Here is a 26,508-nt window from a genome sequence, read left to right as displayed (position 1 = left end):
CCTTCACGCGCCAGCGCTGGAGAGGTGCTAGGCTCCCTGGGGCCGAGACCAGGGCAGGCGACGACAGTTCGTCTGGCCTCCTAGCCTCGGCCTCTAAGCTTCCTGCATCTTCTACTTCATCCTAGGTGATGTTGGACGTGACAGAGGAGGTGACAGGTCACCCTGAGTGCGGGACTCCGTGTCCAGAAGGAAGTGGGCCTCCAGGTACCATGCCTTTGCTTGTGCTGTGGCATCTGATGAGTTCCCTGTTCATCTCTCCAGGCATACCCAGGGCAATCGGCCCTGATGCCCAGGGGCTAGGCTTGCAAGACTGTGCATTACGTTCGCAGAGCCGGAGTGCAAGGCCAGACCTGGTACCAACAGCATCTCTGCCTTCGTCCTTATCTGGTTCCCACCTCAAACTTGTACCTGTGCTGGGGAGCCTGGAAGGTGCGTGCTGTGAAAGTAAATGAATGAATGAGGCTCCTGGTGGATGGCAGGCGTGTGTTTGCCCCTGTAGGGCTGCTACAATGGAAAGAGCATTTGCTAGTCTGGAGTCATGAGTTCCAGTTCTGATTCCGTTTATGATTGCTGCTTAATAAGTTCCTCCTCCCATCTGGGTCCTAACTTCTTGTTTCTTTTTTGTTTTTGTTTTTTGAAACGGAGTTTCAGTTTTGTTGCCCAGGCTGGAGTGCACGGGTTCGATCTCAGCTCACCACAACCTCTGCCTTACTGGCTCAAGCGATTCTCCTGCCTCAGCCTCCTGAGTAGCTGGGACTACAGGCATGCGCCACTACACCTGGCTAATTTTGTATTTTTAGTAGAGATGGGATTTCACCATGTTGGTCAGGCTGGTCTCAAACTCCCGACTTCAGGTGATCTGCCCACCTCAGCCTTCCAAAGTGCTAGGATTACAGGCGTGAGCCACTGCGCCCGGCCAGTCCTAACTTCTTAACGTGTAAAAGGAGAGTTGAACTCTGATAAATATATATTGAAGGCCAACAAGGAGCCCAGCATTAAGTACTGGGGATACAGGTGAGCAAAACGGACAGCCCTGATCCCCAGAACATATGGTGTGCAGTAGGACGCAGTCAGTCAACAATCACGTGGATGTAATTACACGTGTACTTTTTTTTTTTTTTTTTTTTTTTTGAGATGGAGTCTAGCTCTGTCACCAGGCTGGAGTGCAGTGGCGCAATCTCGACTCACTGCAACCTCTGCCTCTTGGGTTCAAGCAATTCTCCTGCCTCAGCCTCCCGAGTAGCTGGGTTACAGGCATGCTCCACCATGCCCAGCTAATTTTTGTATTTTTTAATAGAGATGGGGTTTCACAATGTTGGTCAGGCTGGTCTCGAACTCCTGACCCCAAGTGACCTGCCCACCTTGGCCTCCCAAAGTGGTCTCACTGTTGCCCAGGCTGGAGTGCAGTGGCATGGTCATAGCAAGTGCAAAGGTCTGGAGCGTGAAACACACACATTTCTTGAATTGGACATTATAAGCACTCTCAAAAGCATACAAGTCAGAGGTGTGGAAGCTTCAGCAAGTTAAATTGAGAAGGCCTTGGAGAATTCTTTGAAAGCCCATAAGTATTTGAGCAATCCTATAAACATATGTGAAGACCTCTGACCCTGTTTTCTGATGGAAATGTCCATATTATTGATTTGACTGGAACAGTCCAGGTTCCATGATGCAAGCAGTGGTGTCTGTGATCTGACTTTGAGAGACATCTGGCTCTGTTTCAGAAGAACTAAAACTATAGTTCCAGCTACTTCCGGGGCTAAGGTGGGAAGATGGCTTGAATCCAGGAGGTCGAGGCTGCAGTGAGGTGTGATCTCACTACTGCACTGATCTCACCACTGCACTCCAGCCTGGGCAACAAAGCAAAACCCTGTCTCAAAAAATAAAGTAAAATGAAATAATTCAAAATAATTATGCAGCAAAATGTTTACTATATTTCTATAAATTCAAATAAAACATGCCAAATCCTTTCTCCCCCCATAATTTCAATGAGCATGTACAGTAAAATTCTTAGGGAACAATGTGAGCCAGGTAATTGTTGATCTGGTTGAGTAGCACTTTAGAGATAACTTTTATGCGTTCTCCCATTCGGGGCTTTACCCTGTCAGGAGAACTCAATTAGGTCTCTTAATATAAACAAACTGGCCAGGCATAGTGGCTCACATTGGCCCAACAAAACCTTTGGGAGGCTGAGGTGGGCAGATAACTTGAGTCCAGGAGTTCAAGATCGGCCTGGGCAACCTGGCGAAACCTTGTCTCTACAAAAAATACAAAAAAATTAGCCAGGCATGGTGGCATGCACCTGTAATCCAAACTACTTGGGAGGCTGAGGTGGGAGGATTGCTTGAGCCTGGGAGGTTGCAGTGAGCCGAAATTGTGCCACTGCACTCCAGCCTGGGTGACAGAGCAAGCCTCTGTCTCAAAACAATTTTAAACAAAACAATGAACTTGCTCAGAGAGGTTGAGTACCTTCATAAGTTCACACAGCTGTGACAGGATAAAGTTAAGCCTGGCACTTCAGCTGTCTCAACCCAGCATTTCTTCTGCCATGTCACGGAGTCCCCTCCACACGCACACTTTTGTAAGATACAGCAACCAGCCCTTCATGTTTTTCTCTGTCATTTTACAGGCCACTTCTCTCTCATCTTTGTAAGCAAGCCTGGATAATTCAGCTTGAGATAAACTTGGCTGCTTTAAAGCTTTACAGCATTTGTATTTTTAGTTCTTCTGAAACAGAGCCAGATGTCTCTCAAAGTCAGATCACAGACACCACTGCATGCATCATGGAACCTGGACTGTTGTGGTCAGATCAATAATCTGGACATTATAATTTTTTTTTTTTTTTTTGGTTGAGATGGGGGTCTTACTTTGTTGCCCAGGCTGGTCTTGAACTCCTGGGCTTAAGTGATCTGCCTGCCTGGGCCTCCTAAAGTGCTGGGATTACAGGCTTGAGCCACTGCACCTAATTCTTTCATTTTGTGTTTATCTCTTCCAAAAGGTGGTTTTAAAACTTCACATGTGGTTCTCTCCTTATTTTCAGTCGAGAAGCAGCAAAAAAAAAAAAGGATGAGAGAGTAAAACAATTGGCAGGAGCTTTTGTGTATTTGTACTTATCCCATTGTGCAACACATTCGGTGACAATACAGGTTTTCGAAGTTGTTTAGATGGTTTGTCTGTGAGCATGTCTGTTCCTACAGTTCTCCAGAACATGAGAGCCCTTCATGCCTAATCTTGGCTTCCAGCTGATAGACTTTTAAAGGGGTGTGAGTTGGCCAGCCATGGACCTGGATACATGGACCAGTGGCTACAGGAGATGTGAACACAATGCTGAGAGCAATGGAAATGTAAGCAAAGTAACATGTATGCTTGGTGAACAATCAGAAGTATGAAATATGAGAAACCAAACCTGCCTGATTGATAAGAATGGGGGGCCGGGTGCAGTGGCTCACCCTTGTAATTCTAGCACTTTGGGAGGCTGAGGCGGGCAGATCATGAGGTCAAGAGTTCAAGACCAGCCTGACCGATATGGTGAAACCGTGTCTCTACTGAAAATACAAAAATTAGTCAGGTGTGGTGGTGCGTGCCTATAATCCCAGCTACTCAGGAGGCTGAGGCAGGAAAATCGCTTGGAGGCGGAGGCTGCAGTGAGCCGAGATCGCGCCACTGCACTCAGGCCTGGGAAACAGTGAGACTCTTGTCTCAAACAAAACAAAACAAAAAAACAAAAAGAATGGGGGGTACGGGGTTTGAGGAGCATGAGGCTTGGACCTATTAGACCTGGAGATTTGGGAAACTAGGGATGCCAGCCATGTTCCTTGTACTGTATGCAAAAGGGAAGTAACAAGTATTGAATGTTCACTTACCTCTTTCATTCCCCAATATGAAGTAGATATTCCCATTTCCAAAAAGAAAAAAGAAAAAGAAAAAAGAAGGCTCAGGAGAACTAGAAAGCAGATGGAACAAAGAGGACTTCATTCAGTATCGGATGAATTAAGTTAGTATTTCTATGTATGTATGTGGGTCTCCTAATTTGATTTTCAAATTGTTCCTTAGAAAGATTTTTAGCTATATTAAGATTTCTTAAAAAGCTAGGCCATGCCAGGCAGGGTGGCTCATGCCTACAGTCCTAGCCACTCAGGAGGCTGAGGCGGGAGGATCACTTAGCCCAAGAAAGGCTGCAGTGAGCTATGACCATGCTACTGCACTCCAGCCTGGGCAACAGTGAGACCCTGTCTCAAATAAATTGAGAAAAAAAGAAAAAAGAAAAAAAAAGCTGGACCAAGAGTATAATTTCAGGCATCAATTCTGTAGTTCCTAACTAGAGAAGTTTCTCTCAATGTGTACAGCACTGGAAACCATGAGGAGGTGGCAGCACAGCGTTCTCTGCTGAGCGTGAGGTTGGCTCTTGGTGTTGCTTTGCTGCAACTGTCATTTGCCATTGATGATGGTTCTTCTCTTCCTCCAAGGGAGAGGGAGAGAATGCAGTCTGAGTGGGGGGAAAAGCCTGGGCCATGCACTTATAGACCATTAACATTGGAGTCTTGCTAGTGAACATTTGTTATGATTGGATTGTTTGGATAGCTGAGTTTGATATTTACAATATCCCTAGCTTACCACTTAACGTCTGCTCTTCTAGATGCTGTCCTTTTCCCGTATCTTGTTAGTATTCTCTTTAACCCATTCTTCAGCTTGGTGAAGTGTTAGTATTCCCTCCTCTGACACTTGTTCACTCAGCACAAAGAATTCCTACTGTTACCTCTCCAGAACCCTACAGTCATTACAGATGAGGAAGCTGATGCAGGTGGGAGACAGGACCAAAGCATGGGCCACGCTGTTAAGAGAACAGGGAGTCAGAGTGGGGTTTTAATCTGGTTCACCCACCCACTTACTAGTTTGTAACCTGAGAGCTTCCACTTCCCCATCCCCAACACGGGGTCATCCTGTCATGGGACTGTTGTGAAGAATGAGATGCCACACAGACAAGCAGTCCTAGCTAATGTTAGCTGTTAATGGGTGAAGGAAAAGCAGGCACTTAACATGGAGATACAGGCTATCACTTATCTTTGTCTCGTGGCACCATCCTCACTAGTTCACAACTGCCCTTTAGTACAGGCTGAGCATCCCTTATCCAAAATGCATGGGACCATTTGTGTTTCAGATTTCTAATTTTTTTTCAGACTTTGGAATATTTGTATATACCTAAGGTTTGTATATACCTGAGGTTTTTATATATACTTTATGATCTTAGATTTTATCTAATTGTAGGTAATTTATACCCAGTCTCGAGTATAATGGTACAAACATGGCTCACTGAAGCCACAGGCGAATACCACCGCACTGCACTAATTTTTTAAAACATTTCTTGTAGAGGCGGGCATGGGTTTAAGTGATCCTCCTGCCTCAGCCTCCCAAAGTGCAGGAATCACAGGCATGAACCACCATGCCGGGCCTATGGTTTTAATATACAGGTTGGGCATTCCTAACCTGAAAATCCAAAACGTTCCAATGAACGTTTGAGTGTCATGTTGATGTTTTGGATTTTGGGTAAGGGATGCTCAAGCCATATATTAAAAACACAAAACTAGCCAGGCATGATGGCTCATACTTGCAATCCCAGCACTTTCGGAGGTCAAGGCGTGCAGATCGCTTGACACCAGGAGGTTGAGGTATGTCTACAAAAAATTAGCCAGGCATGGTGGCATGCCTGTAGTCCCAGCTACTTGGGGGTGGCTGAAGTGGGATGATTGATTTGAGCCTGGGAGTTTGAAGCTGCAGTAAGCCATGACTGCACCAATGCATTCCAGCTTGGGCAACAGCTAGAACCCCTCTCAAAAAACTTAAAACATAAAACTCTAATACTGACAGCTACATACTCCTACCCATTGTTAACTGCACCTTACTCAAGGTCCTAAATTGTTCACCATCCCATCTTTTATATTTATTACTCTTATCAGATGCATATACTTAATGTCTGTGCTCAAAGTGTTGCTTTGAACATTCCCAGGCCTGTATCCTCATGTCCACATGTAGTTTCTCTTGAGTAATGCCTCAAAGTAGAACTGCCATTTTCCCCAAGTAGTTGCAGCAACTTATACAAATGGTCTTTTTCACATTGATATGACAGTCCCGGCTAGAAGTCATGCTTTTCATCACTGAATGTCTTCATCTATTAAATGCTAATGCAGGTAAGGATAAGACTCGAAAATGTGCCTGGCATGTCATTAGCTGCTCTGAATACACAATACACATGGTTTATTATATAATCCAAGCCTGAAAAGTCGAAATTTCCATTCATAGTATTATTAATTGGCAAACAAATAAAACTTAAGTTTTTGGAACCCAGGTTTGAATCTTGTTTTATCCACTTTGTGTAACCGGGGACCTTAATAAACTATGAAGTAAACTTTCTGCACTCCTTCAGTGTTACCGTAAAACTCCCAAGCATTTGGTGAGACATTACACAGCTAGGTCTTAAGTTTCTTTACAACCTTGGGATGTAGCAGTCAATTCAGCATAGGTCAAAGTTCATTATTAGGCAGGATTGTATAGCGTAATTACCCAGGAGGCTTTCTAATGCTGGTCTGTATTACCCTCTGCCCCCAGTGGAGGGGACACACCTTATAATCATCAAGTTTATACAGGTAACCTGGACAAAGCATCTGCTCTGATTCTTCCTCCTGCCACCCCAGTGCAGTTTTTAACACTGTACCATGAGGTGCCTTCTTGTTAGCACCAGGATTGTCTATGATCTCACATCTGGCAATGGTGGCAGAGAAAATCCAGCCTGTGTCATGGCAGAATAGACTGAAAGCCAACATTACAAAACTGACACCATTTTTGCAGAGCGCATTCCCAAACTATGGGTAAGACCAACAGCAGTAAAGTTCAGCTTTTTATTGAACACGTTATAAAAGAGATTTAGTCAAAAAGACCAAAGCCCATGTCATCATCAGATTCCTCGGATTCTTCTTTCTTTGCTTCCACTTTCTTCTCCTCAGCTAGAAAAAAAACAGTCAGTCAGGTGTTAGGATTTCCATACATCATCTGCTTGTGGAAAATTAGCGGCAATTTTACCTATAATACTATTTTTTTCCCCTAAATCTCTACACTCCTCCCAATACTAAAAACTCCATGTTTCCTACCTGGCGCAGCAGCAGTGGAGGGGGCAGGACCTCCTGCTGGTGCAGCACCAGCTGCTGGAGCAGGTCCACCAGCCCCTACATTGCAGATGAGGCTCCCAATGTTGACATTGGCCAGGGCCTGCAATACATGTGCATGCATAGGTAAATGCCCAGTTCTGTCCTTGTTACACAGCACTCACGCACCAAAAACGAAAAGTATCCCCCCTTCCAGGTTACAGTGATCAACCCCTAACACTATATACAGTGGGTTCCACATCCATGGTTTCAACAGTGGAAAAGCATGCGTACCAAACATGTAGACTTCCAAAGTATACAGGAGGATGTGCATAGGTTATATGCAAATACATTTATATAAGAGATGGAACATCCTCGGATTTTGTTATTAGTGGAAGGTCCTGGAATCAATACCCTAGACACTGGCTTTTCTTTGCTAACAGCCAAAACTTCGGTTAGACAGGGCAACACACTACTGTTCAGCTTTGAATATGATAATTACATTCCTATATGTTAAGAACCTCCTGAGGTAGCTGATTTCCCTCCTTTTACAAATAACATGTTGGCAAAAAAATAATCCAAACTTCCTGAAACACTCAAATGAATATTCTTTCCACAGTTCCATGTCTCCTCTTAACAGTGAGCTCAAATTTTCAGTCTACTAAACAAACATAGGACTTCAAAAGGGGCCTGTTAAAGGTGACATAGGTACAATGTTTACAATCTTTCAAAACTCTCTTAGAGGACACAACCCCGGAGTTAGATGCTATCAGCTTAACTTGCCAGAGATTAAGTAACCTGTACAATGGAATATAGCCAGTGCAAGCTCCATGACCAGGAACCTCGTCTTTATTAGTCTTTTATATCCCAACACATAGTACCTACTGTGTCAATGAAGCCCGCTAAACCCAAATGTCCATTAAACCACAGGTTTAATGCAAGAATTTGCTTGCAACTTTAACATGGGTAGTACCTATCTCCCAGGTGATCCTTTTTGGGAATAAATGACCTGATTCAGATTTTTTTTTTTGACCATGGTTTCAGAGCAAAAGGGAAACCAGAGTCTCATAAGGAAACGTAAGACTTGGGAAACTGAAATCTTATTAGCTCCTAGAGATATAAATGCAACCAAATACACCTAGGAGACCCAGCGACATGTGGGGCCTTATGGCACTGCTGGAGGTACTTCGGCATGTACACCTGCCCTCGTAAATCAGCAGGCTTTACCACATCGCTTTGCCACCATCACCTTACCTTTGCAAACAAGCCAGGCCAAAAAGGTTCAACATTCACACCGGCTGCTTTAATGAGGGCATTGATCTTATCCTCCTACAACAAATAAAAACGTCAATCCATCAAAACGTAGCGTATGTAATATCTCCAAAACGCTGCAAGTCAAAGGCAAGTCACTCAATAAAAAGTGTACAGGACGTGTTTAACCAGCTCAAATATTCTATCACAAGCAAAAGAGATGTAGGCCAGGAGCCCTGCAATGAGGCGAGCCCATCACTGCTGTTTCACGGGCTGGGACTTGCCTGAGTCACGCTGCTATTTTTAAGTTACAAGGCCTGGAAGGTGGAGCCGAGCTCGGGCGCTATCCTCCACGACCCGGGGAACTCAAGGCAATTATACCGAAAGAGTTCCAAGTAAGTGTCCCTGGGAGAAACGAGGCGCGGGTCAGGGTGCCCAAGCGCTGCGGAAAAGCTTTTCTACACGAAGGATCTTGGAGCCGGAGCGCACTCCACGCCCCCCGGGCCCGCACGTGGTCCCGGGGGCCCAGGTCCCGCTCTGCGAGAGAGGCCCCAGCGCCGAGGAGCGCCCGCCCCATGCCGCCTGTGTTCGCGGCCAGGCCCCGGCCGGAAGTGCTGGGCCCAACGGCCTGGAGCCGGGAACCGCATGGAGAATTGGGAGTCGCCGCCCACAGGCAGTCCGGGCGACTCGCGCCCGCACTTACCGTGACAGTCACCTCATCGTCGTGCAGAATGAGGGCCGAGTAGATGCAGGCGAGCTCGGAGACGGAGGCCATAGCGCTGGCAAGTGTGGGGCTGGCGCTGCCGGACGCGGTGCTAGTCGCCGGAAGAAGTGAGGGCCTCACCCCAACGCGGCCTTAGCTTCCTCGGAAGAACCGAGCACCTTCGCGGCAGCTGAGGAAAGGGGTTCTCGCGCCTATGCGCAGTCTCTTATGTGACCACGCGGACCAATCGGCGCCCGCACCGGACGGAAGAGGCGGACCCAAGACCGATTGAAGACGCCTGCGCGCTGCGCCTGATTCGTTCTTCCTGTTGAGAAAGTGTCTCAGCGCCTACAAATACGGTCTCTCTTTATTTAGGTAAATGTATAGGACTTGAGACGGTTAAAAACACTTTTAGGATAGGGTTACGTAGGTATTCGGTCTTCGCCCCCGTTGGTTCCATGAGCTGCTTGACTTGGCAGGAGCTCCGCTGTGGCCGTGGTGACATTGTTCGTAATCTCCTGGTTAGGTCGCGGCCTTCCCAGCCGGCGCTGACCCTGAGGGTAAAGGCTGCGTCCCACCTTGCAGTTCCCTGCTTAGCGCAGGGCTTTGGGTGAGATAGGTAGATGGAGGAGGAAGAGCAAACGAACAGCATTATGATAGCAGTAGCCGTGGAGCGCTTACTGTATCCCAGTCACTGAGCCACATTCTACAAGGATTTACGTAATCCTCACACCGCAGGAGTTGGATGTTATCTCCATCTTGCAGATGGCAAAATTAAGTCTTAGAGTCGGTAACTAGCCCAAGATGGTGTAGTTACCGCGCGGTGGAGCGTGGATTTGGAATCTAGAAACCTAACTTAGACCTGGTAACTAACCCAAGATTGCATAGTTCCGCGCGGTGGAGCATGGAGTTGGAATCCAGAAGCCTAATTTCACCGCCTAGTGCTTCGGGGAAGGGGGATTATGGGTAAATCGTATACAACCTGTTATTTGTTATCTGAATCCAATGTAAATTCCTACCTTCAAAAATAGTCTTTACATTGCTCGTGGAATTTGCTTCGTTTACTGGAAAGTTAGTTCAAGATTTTTTTTTTTTTTCGGGAACCTTCTTTATTTAGTCCATCCCATTATTTAATAATCATCTCTGGTGAAACATTTCTATTGGAATCCACCAATCTGGAGTCCTATTTGGGTCAATCGTAACTACAAACAAATATTTTCATATCCCGAATATTTTAAAGAAGTTTTTATAAAGCTATCAAACCTTTTAAAAACAAAGCTATTGAGTTTTCATCCAAATCTAAGAAGCCATTATAGTGGAATTTTGGTTAAGAAAGGTTAAAGCTATTTAAAAATCCAAATATTTCCAAAGCTACAATGAGTCAGTCCAAAATACTGTGCTTCCAGCAGTGTACTTAAAAAACTGATCCGCCAGGCGCGGTTTCTCACGCCTGCAATCCCAGCAGTTTAGGGGGCTGAGGCGTGTGGATCGCCTGAGGTCAGGAGTTCGAGACCAGCCTAGCCAACATAGTGAAACCTCTTCTCTACTTAAAATACAAAAAATTAGCTGGGCGTGGTGGCGGGCACCTATAATCCCAGCTACTAGGGAGGCTGAGGCAGGAGAATCGCTTGAACCCGGGAGGCAGAGGTTGCAGTGAGCCGAGATCGTGCCATTGCGCTCCAGCTTGGGCAACAAGAGCAAAACTCCGTCTCAAACAAAAAAAAACTGATCTGGTTGGCAAGCGGCACTTCGTGGTCATTGAGGAAATAATCTTTTTCTCCACGTATACACACTTTTACAGGGTATCAAACAGTAAGCACTAACCACAGCTATTAAAGTAGCTAAGCAAAACATCAATACTCATGCATTTCCTTTTGTGTTGTTGATGGACTTAGTACATTCAGCAGTTACTTCAGACAAACTCCACTGCTCCATATTCTCCTATCATAGTAAAAATTTCCCATTAATATTTTGAAAATACTATGCAATAAGCCATTTAAATTTTTTTTTTTTTTTTTTTTCCTGAGACGGAGTTTTGCTCGTTCCCCAGGCTGGAGTGCAATGGCGCAATCTCGGCTCACTGCAACCTCTGCCTCCCAGTTCAAGCGATTCTCTTGCCACAGCCTCCAGAGTAGCTTAGATTACAGTTGCGTGCCACCACACCTGGCTAATTTTTTGTGTTTTTAGTAGAAACGGTCATGTTGACCAGGCTGGTCTTAAACTCCTAATCTCAGGTGATTCGCCCACCTTGGCCTCCCAAAGTACTGGGATTACAGGCATGAACCACCGCGCCCGGCTAAATTTTTTTTTTTTTAAGTGGGCTGGGACAGGGCATGGTGGCTCATGCCTGTAATTGAAGCACTTTGGGGAGGCCAAGGCGGGAGGATTGCTTGAGCCCAGGAGTTCAAGACCAGCCTGGGGCAACATAGTGAGACCCAGCCCCTATTACTTTGTGTTTTTTGTTTTTTGAGATAGGGTCTCATTCCATTGCCCAGGCTGGAGCACAGTGGCGCCATCATAGCTCACTGCAACCTCTGCCTCCCAGGCTCAGGCAATCCTCCCACCTCAGCCTCCCCTGTATGTGCCACCATGCCTGGCTAATTTTTAAATTTTTTGTAGGGATGGGATTTCAGCATGTTGCTCAGGCTGGTCTCGAATTCCTGAGCTCAAGCCATCCTCTAGTGCTGGGATTACAGGTGTGAGCCACCATGCCCAGGCTGTCTCTGTTAAATAATAATTTAAAAAGCAGGCTGGCTACAGTGGCTTATGCCTGTAATCCTAGCACTTTGGGAGGCCAGGTTGGGAGGATTGCTTGAGGCCAGCAGTTTGAGACTAGACAAGGCCAGAGAGCAAGGCCCCATCTCTACAAAAAATAAAAAATTAGCCAGATGTGCTGGCATTTGCCTGTAGTTGCAGCTACTCAAGAGGCTGAGAGGATTGCTTGAGCCTGGGAGGTTGAGACTACAGTGAGCTGTGATCATGTCATTGCACTCCATTCTGGGTGACAGAATGAGACCCCATCTCAAAAAAGAAAGAAAAAAGCCAGCCTGGGCAACATAGCAAGACTCCATCGCTACAAAAATAAAAAGAGTTTTAATTAGCTGGGCATGGTGGTGAGCCCCTGTAGTCCCAACTACCTCTACTTGGGAGGCTGAGGCAGGAGGATCACTTGAGTCCAGGAGTTTGAGGTTATAGTGAGCCATGATTGCACCCCTGCATTTCAACCTGTGCAACAGAGCAACACCCTGTTTCTGAAAAAAAAATTAAAAATAAAAAAGAAACAAGAAAATCAAGAAATAAATTCTGTATCTACTACAATAGCAATTTAACGTTTAGTGTTCTGAAGCATTCTAAAAACACCCATATAGGCCAGGTGTGGTGGCCCACGCCTGTAATACCAGCACTTTGGGAAGCCAAGTAGGGCTGATCACCTGAGGTTGGGAGTTCGAGACCAGCCTGACCAACATGGAGAAACCTTGTCTCTACTAAAAATACAAAATTAGCTGGGCCTGGTGGCAGATGCCTGTAATCCCAGCTATTGGGGAGGCTGAGGCAGGAGGATTGCTTGAACCTGGGACGCAGAGGTTGCGGTGGCTGAAATTGCGCCATTGTACTCCAGCCTGGGCAGTAAGAGCAAAACTCCAGCCCCCCCCCCCCCCAAAACACACACAGACACACACACACGACATTGTTCACTACTATACTGTGAGTGACTAGTGCATTTTGTCTTCTCCCTTAACTTTTGAATCAGCTTTTGGGAAGGACTAATATCACACTTTTATTATGAATAACAAAATATTAAACTATCATTTTAGTTAAAAAAAAAAAAAAAAAGTGGTCAGGTGCAGTGACTCACATCTGTAATCCCAGCACTTTGGGAGGCTGAGGCAGGTGGCTGAGGTTGGGAGTTCGAGACCAGTCTGACCAACATGAGGAAACCCTGTCTCTACTAAAAATAGAAAATTAGCTGGGCGTAGTGGTGCATGCCTGTAATCCCAGCTACTTGGGAGGCTAAGGCAGAAGAATCGCCTGAACCTGGGAGACAGAGGTTGCGGTGAGCCAAGATCGTTGCCATTGCACTTCCAGCCTGGGCAACAAGAGTGAAACTCCACCTCACAAAAAAAAAAAAAAAAAAAAAAAAAAGATCAGCCCCAAAAGAAATCCAAATTAAATTCAAGTAAAATGTGTGTTCACCCGTGCAATGGGATATTTCACCATGGTTTCAACAGTATTTTTTCTAATTTATGTTGTTCCCAAACTATGTTTTTTGTTTAAATGTCTAGAAGTCATACTTAATATGTAGATAATTATGGTTGTCACATAAAAAAAGGCATTGTCCATTTAATATATTATCTTGTATATTTTTTAGTGCTTTCTTTCAATTCGTCCCACAAATAATGAGTGCCAGGTGAATGCAGGGCACTGTGCCAGGTGCTGGGAGGACGTGCTGAATGAACGGCCATCACAAAACTACGTAATTCTTAGTGCTTTTGATTTTAATTCTTTTGGCATATCTAAATGTCAGAAAGTGAATATATACATACAAAATTCAAAACACCTTCCTAAAATGGTTATTATTGGCCAGTCATTTACATCTTTATTTTGAAAGTTTGAATTGTCAAAGAGTTCTAAAGTGCATTCTTGCAGCTAATATATAGCAGCATTTGTTTATAAAACCTTAAGAAATTCAGACCAGGGCTGGAAAAGTCACAATAAAAAATCAGGCATGATCTAGATATATTCTTCCTTAATCATCTAAGACAAACACTTGTGTGAATTAGTTTATAAGTATACATGAAATATATTTTAACAAAGCATTATAAAAAAATTCATACAGCAATGAAAAAAGGAGTCTTCCTCTGCTATTAATATTAAATATGGCAAAACATACTATACAAGGTTTGTTGAATACTAGTTGTCTTTGGAACCATAGGGAAAGCTTTGCTCTAGGTCAGTGTATGATGTAGCTGAGGTCCGTGATTTTCAACAAAGTTGGAGTTCTACAAGATGACCTGGAAGACGGCTTCTGGCATGGCTTTCGAGAAATCATCCACACAAATGAAAATGTTCTTTCACTACTGGGACTGTCAGTTCATGGCTTTTTGCGCCTAAAACATAACAACCAGCACTTAGAGTTGAACTTTGCAATTAGTAACACATTCATAGCAAATCAATCTTTAGAAGGCCTTTGAGAAGTCCCTCTGAGAAAGCAAACAACTTTTATAAAATATGCTTATCTTAGTATTAAATTTAGAAAACAGGATTTCCCATCTTTATCCTGCTGCAACAATTTTCTAAATTGCTCACTAAGGAATGTAAATGTTTAAAATGTGGAATGTAAAATATATACATATATATATGTTTATAGCATTTTATATATATGTATGTATGTATTTGTAAAGAAGGGATTTTATTAAAATATGGAAAAAGACTGGGTCAGACTCCTGAGTATGAGTTTAACAGAAGAGAAAAAGGTACAATTCCTTCCCTACTATAAATTCTTCCATTCAGTGTTATTTACTTTAGTGAACACTTAATGCTACACCAAGACCAAGAAGCAAGTCAGTAAACAATGATTTACACAAAGCTGTCTAGTCCCCAACTTAAGCCTGTAGCCTTCCTTCCTTAGAGGTACTCTCAGTTCGGCCTCAGAAAGCTTTATGAGGGTTGGCAGAATATGAACAAGAGCCACCAATCTTCCACCACCGCCTGCCTTGCAGCTCTGATTGCTCTTATCTAGCCTTCTGAGGCTCTCGGCATTCCAGCTGCCTACTGCAGTCTGCCCGTGGGGGCCCAGATAGTCCGAGGGGAAAACCAAAACCATATATTTGTTCTAAACAACAAGTGGATAGATGGTAGAATAACGTAAAGACCAGAGGAGGAAAAAAGCACACAGCAAGACCCCAGTTACAGTCAGTGCTCACTTGGGTTGTGCGTGATGCTGATATCCAGGTCCCAGCTGTGATCCTGCTTTCATCTCCACAGCCACGGAACACTGAGAGGAAAATCACAAGACGAAAAAGATCAGCTCCTCTCAATAGTCTGTAAAACACAGTTATTTAGCAGGCTCTACACCTAGGTGAAATGCAATATTGCTTTCTAGTTCAGCAAAGACTCTTACGTTAAAACACCAGTCACTCGTAATTAATTTCTGGCATAGGCCACAAATGTTGTGAGTCAGAAGGCGTCTTTAGAGATCATCTAGGTAACTTATCTCATTTTAGATAAGTTCGTGAAGAGAGTTGGTGGCTAAGGCCATAGCTTAGCCTCCTGACCCCTACCTTCCCATGTTCTTTCCAAGAGCTTCTCCTCAGGAGTAACAGTTGCAAGGGGGTTCCTGATGAAGTAGATTCTTGTTATTCTAGGAATAGGCCTACATGGTGCACTGGCAATGTGAGATTATACCTCAGCATTTTCAAAGAGCATAAAAATCTAGAGCTGTGGGGTTTAAAACGTGACAAACCTAATTTTAGTAAGCAGAGAAATGTTTAATTTTTCCCCTACCCTTGTTTCTACATCGGTCCATTCAGACTCTGCACCATCTGGTTGGGCAGGTGCTACTGTGGAAGATCTTCGTTTTCGACTACTGAAAAAGGGGAAACATGATGCAACAATTATTTTTGCATCTAAGAAGAGGAAAAATATTAGAAGTAGGGAAATACTATCTATATCCCTTTGGAGAATTAATGATACATTTCACAGGCTGTTCTGTTCCTCAAAAAATGAGCAGCTAAGAAAATGACCAACTTTTATACAGAGATTTTTGATGGTTACTTACCCATTTGGTGATTCTTGCTTTAAAGTCTCAATATCAGTAAACTGAACAGATTGTCCACCACCCCTTGTTTTATAAATATCACCCTAAAGCCAAAAGAAAAGGTCACTGTTATACATTGATACACCCAAATGAAAAACACACATGTATATTTCAAATTGTTCTCATGATTCTATTTTATAGAAATTCCCATCCAAAAAATCAGATAGTACTTGGTACTTGCTGAGTCTGTACTATCAAAATAATTTAGAAATTTGAGTACGTATCTCTCACAAACAAAAGAAGTCCAATACAATGTAATCAGCAACATTCATAATTGCAGAAAAAAATATTCCTTTTGCTCTACCTGTAATTTAAAAACTAAACTGCACTAAGGATCAAGAAATTTGCTGGAAATTTCTACATGCTCTAAGGCATGGTACCTTCTTCTCTGAGTGGCCCCTGTTGCCCATTTTCAAATGACAGTATAGTCTCATTTGTAGCTAACTATAATAAGAACAAAAACTCTAAATTGAACTTGAAATAAAAAGCTTTTTTTTTTTTTTGGTATTATCTTTTACTTTCCTGATTATTCACTGACTCTATGATCAAAGGAGTATTCTTCTATAGGCAAGCAAGTCTCTTCTTTCTGGAAAACAGCTTTAGGCAGCTCAACACTGAGTAATTCTGATGGGTCAAATTTTAACATAGGTTTTGTTTTATTTTGTTTTTGTTTTTTTATCTTGAACTGACAGAGAGCAATGGGAGTTCTTTGCTTAGATTTACTTTTTTTTTTTTTTGAGATGGAGTCTCGCTCTGTCACCCAGGCTAGAGTGCAGTGGCCGGATCTCGGCTCACTGCAAGCTCCGCCTCCTGGGTTCACGCCATTCTCCTGCCTCAGCCTCCTGAGTAGCTGGGACTACAGGCGCCCGCCACCTCGCCCGGCTAGTTTTTTGTATTTTTTAGTAGAGACGGGGTTTCACCGTGTTAGCCAGGATGGTCTCGATCTCCTGACCCCGTGATCCGCCCGTCTCGGCCTCCCAAAGTGCTGGGATTACAGGCTTGAGCCACCGCGCCCGGCCTAGATTTACTTTTTAAGTAGTGGCCAAAGCTAAATATACAGTCATTTAAAAAATTAAAGTACATCATGGATCTAGAATTCTAAGAAACGGAAGAATCTACACCTATTTAAAGCATACTTAGTCCCAGGTTGGCAGACTTAAAACCTAAGCAGTGACTAATTTTCTGCTAACAAAAAGGTTATATCAAATACTCATTGATGTTCCAGTTGACACTGCCTGTGTGTCACCAAAGGAGTAGCAGGACAAATGGACTTTTGTTGAATTTTTTAATATATTTTTTGCTCCCGTGAAAATTAGTTTACCTTAATTAGTTTAGTTTCAATCTCCCCATCGGAGGCTAGTTCCTGGTGGGTCAGCATATACTTCTCACACTTAGCTAGCGCCTTTTCATTTGCAACAGATACTGTGATGGCATGAGGGACATGTGGCTGCATGACTGTTTCAGTTTGCATGTTAGAGGCGGGCTTATGATCTACCCATCTGTCTCCTGCAGAGCGTGATCGTCTGTGTCGGAGACGAATTGGTGGTGCATTCTGATCAGGTTGAAAGAGGAACTGAGAAACAAGCATAACCCATAATTAATTAAAGGGTATTATTAGAAGTGCAGCAGGTTCAGCTACATTAGTTGATGACAGTATCATAGCAAACCTTTCCAAAGCTAAATATTTTATGCAAGTAATTTAAACATCTTTGCATTTAAACACAAAACCAACAAACATCTTTAACACCAACTTGTATGTTACACATTCTACCTGGGAGTTTTCCTTTCAACAAAGGATAAAAGAAACAATTCTGGTAATGCTGCAAGTCTTTCCTGCTTGGGGGTCGTTCAGGACAAACAACTCATTTCATATTTTTGATCAAACACCATTATTTATCCCTGCTATTGAGAGGTAATCTATTATGTCCACAACTCTGTTAAAATCTTCAATAAGATGAATGAAAGCCCTATACATTCTCTAGGTTTCTAAACAAAACAGAATACAATCCAAAGAACATAAGGTATAATAAGAACCATATGAATAAAATGATTAAAGAAATGTGAAAGACTTCTGAGTGCTTTCAGTTAAGATTTTAAAACCTCATAATAGAACTTATGAAAAGTTCAAATACAATAATGGCCTACAATATACCAACTAATTTTTCCCCCAAACATTTCATACAGGTTCCAAGAAACAAATAAATAATACACTGTCAAATCAGTCTCTTACCATACAATAAAAAACTAGTTGCCAGGCCAGGCATGGTGGCACATGCCTGTAATCTCAGCACTTTGGAAGGCCGAGGTGGAGGAATCAATTGAACTCAGAAGTTCAAGTCCAGCCTAGGCAACATGATGACACCCAGACTCTACAAAAAAATACACAAAAAAATTAGCTGGGCTTGCTGACACGTGCCTGTAGTCCCAGCTACTCAGGAGGCTGAGGTGGGTGGATCACTTGAGACCAGGAGGCGGAGATTGCAGTGAGCCAAGATCGCACCACTGCACTCCAGCCTGGGCAACAGAATGAGACCCTGCCTCAAAAACAAACAAGTTGCTTCCAGTCAAATGTCATGTAACTCTGGGAAAGTTAAGTTAAGCACATTCAGCCTAAGAAAATAATATTTCACATATATGCCATAGTTATAGTTTGAAGCAATGGATTATCTCTGGTGTTTTATGAACATCTCCTGTTTGTAAAACTGAAAACGGGGCTGGGTGCAGTGGCACACACCTGTAATTCCAACATTTGTGAGGTTGAGGTAGGAGAAGGATCACCCGAGACCAGCCTAGGCAACGTAAGAAGAATTTCTCGGGTGTCTTTTGATCTTGGGTGATTTCTACAAATTTCTACAAAAAATTTAAATTTTGTGTAAATTTCTACAAAAAACTTAAAAATTAGCCAGGTGTGATAGCACATGTCTGTGGTCCCAGCTGCTCAGGAGGCTGAGGTAGAACAACTGCTTGAGCCTGGAAGGTCAAGGCTGCAGTGAGCCTAGATGACGCCACTGCACTCCAACCTGGGCAACCGATGAAGACCTCATCTCAAAAAAAAACAAAAAACAAACAACAAAAAAACCCCAAAAAACAAAACTGTAAGCAAATGGAAAAAGTCTATCACAGGCCAAATCCGTCAAAGCTAGTCAAGTATGAAGACCTCGATTTCAAAATGCACATCTGAGGAACTGAATCATTTTCCCTATATAGTCATACAAATGCAGCACTAGTGACAGCTCTAAGACATGGGCAATACAGTTTGCCATTAAAGATGCTGAGCCTCAAGACAAACAGGAAACATTTCATTCTGACAATGATTTATTTAATGTTGAACACGAAAGTCTGGTCCTTATTATCTACCATTTAGCAAAAGCGAGGGTTTTCTTCAAACATTTAACAGTAAACATATGATGAAACAAGCTTCAGAAAGATGATAATCCATATGATCTACTAGCATTTATGAAATAAATATTTAAATTTTTTTCCTCACTCAAGTATAAATTTAGTCCACCTGACATAATTTTTGACCAACAAACTTAGACGCACAGATACTAACCTTATAGTAACTTTTCTGCTGCACTTCTAAATAGTTTGATTTCACGTAAGAATCTCTAGTAAATTCCCTTAAATATCTCATAGCCAAATTAGATATCTCATTACTGTTTGCAAGGCATAAGCAAGGCTTGAATAGTTTTCAGCCTATAAACTGTCATAAAATGACTGACTAGAGTTGGTCAGAATGACCATTTACCTAATTTGCTGTCTAAAAATGTTTAAGGAAAAATCTGTAAAGAACTTAAGAGACTTTAGAATCATCGGTTTCCCTGGTAAATAACTTGGGATTCATCACCATCCCTTAATAATCAGGAATTTGGGCCACCTAAATGAACATTCATCTATACCCTGACTTACATAAGAAAATCTAAAGTAAACGTTAACTGTAAGATTTAGAAGAAAAATTCTAAAAGAGCTTTGTTAAGATTTTACTAAATATAAAATTCACAAACATTAACTTGGTCCATTTATTCAGATTCAAAAGAAACTTTACCTTTATCTTTAAGAAGAGAAATATGAAAGTAAATTTATTTAAATACCCTTGAATGTGAGACAAAGTCCTTGTTAATTGAGATAAATGCCTCGATTAAAAGCAATTTATTGGGCATGGAAATCAGTAGTTTTAAAATAACTGGCCTAGACTCTTCAGTGAAAATAGTCAATACCATAAAAATAAAAAAAGTAAGGGGACAGGGTGAGACTATTTTATATTAAAAGAGAGAAAAGACAATCATAATATGCAATGCATACACTTTCATATCATGGATTGAAGAAAAAGCTGGCTGGGTGCAGTGGCTTGCCTGTAATCTCAACACCTTTGGAGGCCAAGGCAGGAGGATTGCTGGAGTTCAAGAGTTCAACACCAGCCTGGGCAACATGGTGAGACCTTGTCTCTACTGAAAATAAAAAATCAGCGTGGTGGCATGCCTGTAGTCTCAACTACTCGGGAGGCTGAGGTGAGAGGATGACTTCAGCTCAGGAAGACTGAGGCTGCAGTGAGCCATAAACATGCCACTGCACTCCATCCTGGGTGACAGAGTGAGACCCTGTCTTAAAAAAGAAAAGCCGATTTTGGGACAACTGCATAATGTCCCAATAGAGGATAATTATTTAATTAATGTTGATTTTCTTGGATGTGATAAAGATTGTGGCTAGGTAGTACAATGTCCTTATTCTTAGAGATTAAGTGTCTCTAAGTCTGTGATTTCCTTTTACAAGGCTTAGGGGGAAAAAGTTTATGTATCTATATCAAGTAACAACTGGTAAACTTAGTCAAGGAGGGAAAGACATTACCATACTATTCTTTCTACTTTGCTTTGGGTCTGAAATTTTTCAAAATAAAAATTTGGGAAAACAATTTTTAAAACTAGGGCTCGAAAGGAGGTACAAAAAATCTAATTTGGGGAAGGGGAACCAAAAGAAAAATATGGAAAGTATGCTTTAAAACACAGTCACCAATTTTGTGCAAAGCTTACTAGCTTATGCAACTGAAAAGCTCACACTACTCTGGGATGCACCAAATTGACCTGTATTCACTAAACACACTTCTGCTGCCAGATGTGTTTAGGCTTTTTCAGATGAAGAGCCAGGCCTCAATTTCAGTGAGTCAATCTTTCAAATTAACTGAGAAATTAGACCTTCTTTATACTATAGCCCAACCATTTTTCCAATGAACTTTCAGACACAAGTTACAACAAACAAAGAAGATAAAATCTATCGCTACAATGCGTTAAAATAATACTGGCACTAACCCTGCAGCAATGATCCTCTTCTATTTCTATCTCATTTCTGAATGTAGGAACCACCTCCCTGCCTTCAGTCCAGTACATCCCTCGCCTTCTGTCTGATACGATACAAGTTTTGCTTTGTCCTGGCTCCTGCTGCCTACGCCTTGCAATAGATGTGACTTTGAGAGGTGTGTTGTACGTAGGAATTTTCTGCTCCCATTCCGAAATACAGGAAGCTACAGAAATGCTGCTGCAAGAGTTAGAGCGCCTATGTAGCTGTGGCTGGCTCATGAGTTGCTGGCCGTTGGAAATCTGAGCAATATAGTTACTAGAAAGCTAGAAAAATTGGAGAAAAATTAATGAGCAAGACTGAAAAACTGAAACAATTCATTACTTTTCTATAATGTTAGCACATGAAGACTTAACATTACAAATAATTACTTGTACTAATTTTTTGTGCTAAATTTGTGTTTATTCTAAATTTTAAAATATTTTTAAAGAGAAATTTCAGAAATGTAAGTATTATAAAAATGTAAAAATTCTCATAGAACTAGTCATCTAATCTGAACAAAATATCTGTAGTACAAAGTTACTACACAATTACAAATAACTTACAGGCACAGGTGACGGAGAAACAGATCTTTGAGTAACTTTTTCTCTATCTCGCTCCCGAGAGGGTCTCTCTGGTTTCTCAGTTTTAGGTTCAGTAACAATAGCCTTCAGTTGTTTCAGCTTTTCATCTTTAACCCAGAGTTTATTCTGCATCTCCAGCTGTTTGGCTGCCACTCTACGCTCCTACAGATTATCAATGGCAATGTATATTATCATTCAATCACAGCAAACGAGTACACCAGATTACCCAATCACTTTATTTCCTAAAAATGACAGTTCTCCAATTCTTCCTGAGAGTTAACAACCATCACCAAAACTCTACCACAAATACAATAATTCAAAATATTGAACCTAACTACAATGTAAAATAAATCATCCGACTCTGAGACAAGCACTACCCAAATGATACTCACACATTCTTTCTCCCACTTCATTGTCGTTTCTGTCACCATGCCTTGCAACCTGGCTTCTAATCTGCGTTTGTCAGAAAACTGTCGCTGAAGTTTCTGGTTCTGAGTTTCAAGTTCCTGTTGCAAATTGCGTTTGTCTTCTTCATAGATAGTAGTTGTTTTCTCTAAAATCTCAATCTAGGAAGGTAGACCACTATGTTCAATATTTGGCATATAAACATTTCATGTCACTATAAAATAATCTTCCTTAATTTGCTTATGCAAGCATATTTGTGGAAAGAAAAATCATGGAGAAAGCACTTTTTTCTCTAACATTTCATCTGAATTCCCACCCCTATTCTCAGAAATGAAAACATGTTAAACAAGTTCCTCACCCAAAGACATTTATAACTAACTTCATGTGAAAATTACTTTCTTCTAAAATTAAGGCCTAAAATTTAGTTTTTAGGCTATTTTCAGAATTTAAAAAAAAACTATATTGGTTGAGACTAACTTCTCTTATGAATGTGTACCCCCACCAAACCTCTAAATGACCCGCTGTAAATGAGAGAACAAACATATTACAAAGTGCTGCAATGCTTCTCAACAAAATGGTATTCCCTTCTACCCCATAGTAAGAGATTAATCCTGAGTTTATACTTTTAAAATCTGATTTGTAAACCAAATACAGATCAAATTAAGCTTTACTGAGTATCTGTTATGTTCAAGGCACTATGCTGGCACTTTTATATCATTTCATTTAATCATTTATCTCATTAAAAACAGCATACTAAGGAAATATTTCTAATAAATCAAAAAGCAAGCTACAATCAAAGCTAAGCTCTAGAAAGCTCCCTTGTTTGGGTCAGAGAATATCCTTTTCAACTGTTAAAACTCTCATAAAATTAAAGAACATATGATTCTTCATTTCACTCACATTTCCTCCTTAGCATGGGATGAGGATTAGTAAATAAGCAATTGAGAACTTTTTTTTGAGACAGGCTCTTGCTCTGTCATCTAGGCTGGAGTGTAGTCGTGCAATCCCAGCTCACTGCAGCCTCAACCTCCCAGGCTCAAGCTATTCTCCCATCTCAACCTTCTGAGTAGCTGGGACTATAGGTGTGCACCACCATGCCTGGCTAATTTTTTTGTAGATATGGGATTTCGCCATGTTGCCCAGTCTGGTCTGGAACTCCTGGGCTCAAGTGATCTGCCTGCCTTGGCCTCCCAATGTGCTGAGACTACAGGCATGAGCCCCTGCACTCAGCCTAAGAAACCTTTTTTTTTCTTGAGACGGAGTCTTGGCTCTTGTCGCCCAGGCTGGAGTGCAATGGCTCAAGCTTGGCTCACTGCAACCTCCACCTCCTGGGTTCAAGTGATTCTCCTGCCTCAACCTCCTGAGTAGCTGGGATTACAGGCGCTCGCCACCACACCCAGCTAATTTTTGTACTTTTTCAGTAGAGATGAGGTTTCACCATATTGGCCAGGCTCATTCTTGAACTCCTGACCTCAGATGATCTGGCCACCTCAGCCTCCCAAAGTGTTGGGATTACGAGTGTGGGCTACCGCACCCGATCAAGAACTCTTAATAAGCAGCATTTATAGCCCGTTGGAGCATAATAGCTCCTTCAGAGACCAGTGCTGAAACACCAGCACATACATCTATCATAATAATGTCAAAACAAACCTTATATTCTAAAGTTTTGTTTTTCTTTTCCAGTCGTTCTATTTCCAATTTCTGTCCTGAGATCATCTTTTCCTTTTCATTTAGTTTCCCTTGCATGTGGTTTTCTTTACTTAAAACAGCATTGTCAAATTCTTGTAACAAAGCTTTAAAAGCATTAGCTGAAACAAAAACATACAGGCCAAGTTTTACACCAGTTCTAAAACAATGATATCAACTTGTTAGCAGACACTAGATAAAATGTAGTTATTCAGCAAATCTCTGTGAGAATCAGTGTATAAGGAGAAAACAAGTTTAGAGGGAAATCAGGAGCTTAATTCTCAAATTGACAAGATAGTCACAGAAGCTTTCTGTTAAATGCTAAAAAAAATAGTCAAGTCTTTCATTGTGTACTATAACATTCTCTTCCCAATCCTTACAGGTACTTTGCTTCACAACAACAAATGCAAAATAGAAATAACACGACATTTGGGATTAATTAAACCTGAGCTGAAATCCCTGGTACATCACTTACTAGTTATGACTTAGGCAAGTTAATTAATATTTCTGAGCAAATTTCATTTCAGTATGGAAATTTAAATACCACTTTATCTCACAACTTTTTGGTAAAGATTCAAATGAATAATGATAATAAAAATAGTAGAGCCAGGCGTGGTGGCTCATGTGTGTAATCCCAGCACTTTGGGAGGCTGAGGTGGGTGGATCACGAGGTCAGGAGTTTGAGATCAGCCTGACCAACATGGTGAAACCCCGTCTCTACTAAAAATACAAAAATTAGTTGGGTGCGGTGGCACGCACCTGTAATCCCTGCTGCTCAGAAGGCTGAGGCAGAATTGCTTGAACCTGGGAGATGGAGGTTGCGGGGAGCCAAGATTGCACTATTGCACTCCAACCTGGGCAACAGAGTGAGACTCAGTCTCAAAAAAAACAAAAAGTAGATACATTCATTCACTGAGATACATTCACTATGTACCAGAGTTTACCTGTTCTACAGGATTTCAATACTTTATCTTATTTATTTTTACAACGCATCCTGAAATAGAAACAATTACAATCCCTACTATGTAGACAGGGGAAACTAAAAAATATTTCTTTGTGTCTCCATCACTGTTGGTAAAAAACAAAAGAAAGAACACACGCTCACTTTTTTCTTTTTGACTTCCTTAGAATACAAAAAAGAGCTGTGGAAAAATCCCTTGTCATTCTAATCAAACAATGCCTTGAGTGCTTCAAAGGTACAAAGAGATAATTTTCTTTAACTTCCTTAAAGATGAAATCTACCATATAAACTCAGATTCATTGAAAATACATTCAATTTCAGAAGTTACAATTATTGCAAACTGGCTGGGAGTGGTGGCTCATGCCTGTAATCCCAGCACTTTGGGAGGCCGAGGCGGGCGGATAACTTGAGGTCAGGAGTTTGAGACCAGCCTGGCCAACATGGCGAAACCCCGTCTCTACTAGTAGTACAAAAATTAGCCAGGCATGGTGACATGTGCCTGTAGTCTACTTGGGAGGCTGAGGCAGGAGAATCGCTTGAACCCGGGAGGCGGAAGTTGCAGTGAACCAAGATTGTACCACTGCACTCCAGCCTGGGGGACAGAGTAAAACTGTGTCTCAAAAAAAAAAGCAAAACAAAAAATTAACTAAATAAAATTATTGCAAATAGTTTTGCCCTTACATTGTTTGTTAAACTCATCAATCATCATTTGTCGTAGGTGATGTCGTTTCTCTAAGGCTTCAATTAGCCTTGGAAGTGTCTGCTCATCGTTGATATCCAAAATTTCACATGATGGCAAAGGTGGAAAACTCTGCAAAACCACGTCAGTAACCAATGGTTCTGTATTGAATTACAGAAAATTACAAAAAGTTACATAGGAGAGAAAGAGCTTATTTAAACAAGTTTAACACTGAATACAGCCCCAGTCCAACTAATCATTGCAATTTCTTGAGCTGATATAAGTTTACTTCCCTAAAAATGAGAATCATAGTATGCAAAATAAGCTCATTTAAATTTTGCTCAAATTATTATGTGCTTGGTTCTTCGGAAGGTATGTAAACATTTCTCTTATATGAAATAATTTTTTTGAAAAAAGAGAGAAAGAGACAGACCGATGAGTGGACAAATGATACGACACCAAATCATACCATTTCCAATTGGACCTCGAGGCTGGTTTCTGTATCGCCTTCCAGGCGTTAAACCACATATTGCCTTGTCTACGGGTCTTGCTACTTCAACTTCTTGAGTCACTTCCGCAAATCTCATGACTTGCTAAAACACAAAACAAATGGAGTTTAAAAAAAAATAAGGATATCCAAGTCCCAAAAATGACTACATGAAACAAAGAGTGCTTATTTTCATTTATGTGAGACACAGTCTCACTGTCACCAGGCTGGAGTGCAGTGGCATGAACACGACTCACTGCAGCTTCAACCTCCCAGGTAGGCCCAACTGATCACCCCACCTCAGCCTCCCAGTGTGTTGGGATTACAAGCATGAGCCACCACACCAAGCCTAGTTTACTTCTACAATCAATGGTTCTCTATCAATTTATAAAACATTCAAAATATCATTCTTCTCATCCAAATAACTGTTTTCCCGAGAAAAACTCAAGACTTTATAGGACAAATACATTAAAA

General features: G+C 41.8%; 2 protein-coding genes and 1 non-coding gene across 4 annotated transcripts in view; 1 reads left to right on the top strand and 2 right to left on the bottom strand.

The window, feature by feature from the left end:
* Nucleotides 1–4,277: 4,277 nt before the first annotated feature.
* LOC111548451 lies at nucleotides 4,278–4,492 on the top strand. Its single transcript, XR_002733423.1, has one exon. It is a non-coding gene; the product is annotated as a small nucleolar RNA U3 (small nucleolar RNA).
* Nucleotides 4,493–6,876: 2,384 nt separating this feature from the next.
* Nucleotides 6,877–9,312, bottom strand: RPLP1 (ribosomal protein lateral stalk subunit P1). Its single transcript, XM_023220721.2, has 4 exons — nucleotides 9,088–9,312; nucleotides 8,388–8,462; nucleotides 7,140–7,257; nucleotides 6,877–6,995 (listed from the first exon to the last, which is right to left on the bottom strand). The coding sequence occupies exons 1-4, from the start codon at nucleotides 9,157–9,159 to the stop codon at nucleotides 6,916–6,918; spliced, it is 345 nt and encodes a 114-aa protein (XP_023076489.1). The 5' UTR covers nucleotides 9,160–9,312; the 3' UTR covers nucleotides 6,877–6,915.
* A 4,253-nt stretch (nucleotides 9,313–13,565) lies between these two features.
* Nucleotides 13,566–26,508, bottom strand: part of KIF23 (kinesin family member 23) — a 35,127-nt gene continuing 22,184 nt past the window's right edge. The window contains exons 13-23 of one of the 2 annotated variants that reach the window (XM_023220722.3): nucleotides 26,017–26,140; nucleotides 25,550–25,708; nucleotides 23,872–24,029; nucleotides 22,209–22,382; nucleotides 21,799–21,978; nucleotides 21,208–21,519; nucleotides 17,226–17,477; nucleotides 15,866–15,948; nucleotides 15,592–15,673; nucleotides 15,012–15,082; nucleotides 13,566–14,195 (exon numbers count right to left, since the gene is read on the bottom strand). In XM_023220722.3, coding sequence (XP_023076490.1) covers nucleotides 14,180–14,195; nucleotides 15,012–15,082; nucleotides 15,592–15,673; nucleotides 15,866–15,948; nucleotides 17,226–17,477; nucleotides 21,208–21,519; nucleotides 21,799–21,978; nucleotides 22,209–22,382; nucleotides 23,872–24,029; nucleotides 25,550–25,708; nucleotides 26,017–26,140 — 1,611 coding nt within the window. In that variant the 3' untranslated portion in view covers nucleotides 13,566–14,179. The remainder of the gene's footprint in view (nucleotides 14,196–15,011; nucleotides 15,083–15,591; nucleotides 15,674–15,865; nucleotides 15,949–17,225; nucleotides 17,478–21,207; nucleotides 21,520–21,798; nucleotides 21,979–22,208; nucleotides 22,383–23,871; nucleotides 24,030–25,549; nucleotides 25,709–26,016; nucleotides 26,141–26,508) is intronic. The other variant, XM_023220723.1, reaches the window with a different exon arrangement.

Source organism: Piliocolobus tephrosceles, chromosome 6 (assembly GCF_002776525.5).
Source record: "Piliocolobus tephrosceles isolate RC106 chromosome 6, ASM277652v3, whole genome shotgun sequence".
NCBI classification, from domain to species: domain Eukaryota; kingdom Metazoa; phylum Chordata; class Mammalia; order Primates; family Cercopithecidae; genus Piliocolobus; species Piliocolobus tephrosceles.
The sequence above is the reverse complement of the archived record's forward strand: the minus strand, read 5'-3'. Positions and strand labels throughout refer to the sequence as shown.

Excerpts from the sequence above, each read along its gene's own strand:
- RPLP1 (XM_023220721.2), bottom strand. The coding sequence starts at position 9,159 with ATGGCCTCCGTCTCCGAGCTCGCCTGCATCTACTCGGCCCTCATTCTG. Across the intron at positions 7,258-8,387 it reads GGCCTGGCTTGTTTGCAAAG|GCCCTGGCCAATGTCAACAT; the intron begins GTAAGGTGATGG and ends CATGTATTGCAG. Across the intron at positions 6,996-7,139 it reads CTCCACTGCTGCTGCGCCAG|CTGAGGAGAAGAAAGTGGAA; the intron begins GTAGGAAACATG and ends TTTTTTTTCTAG.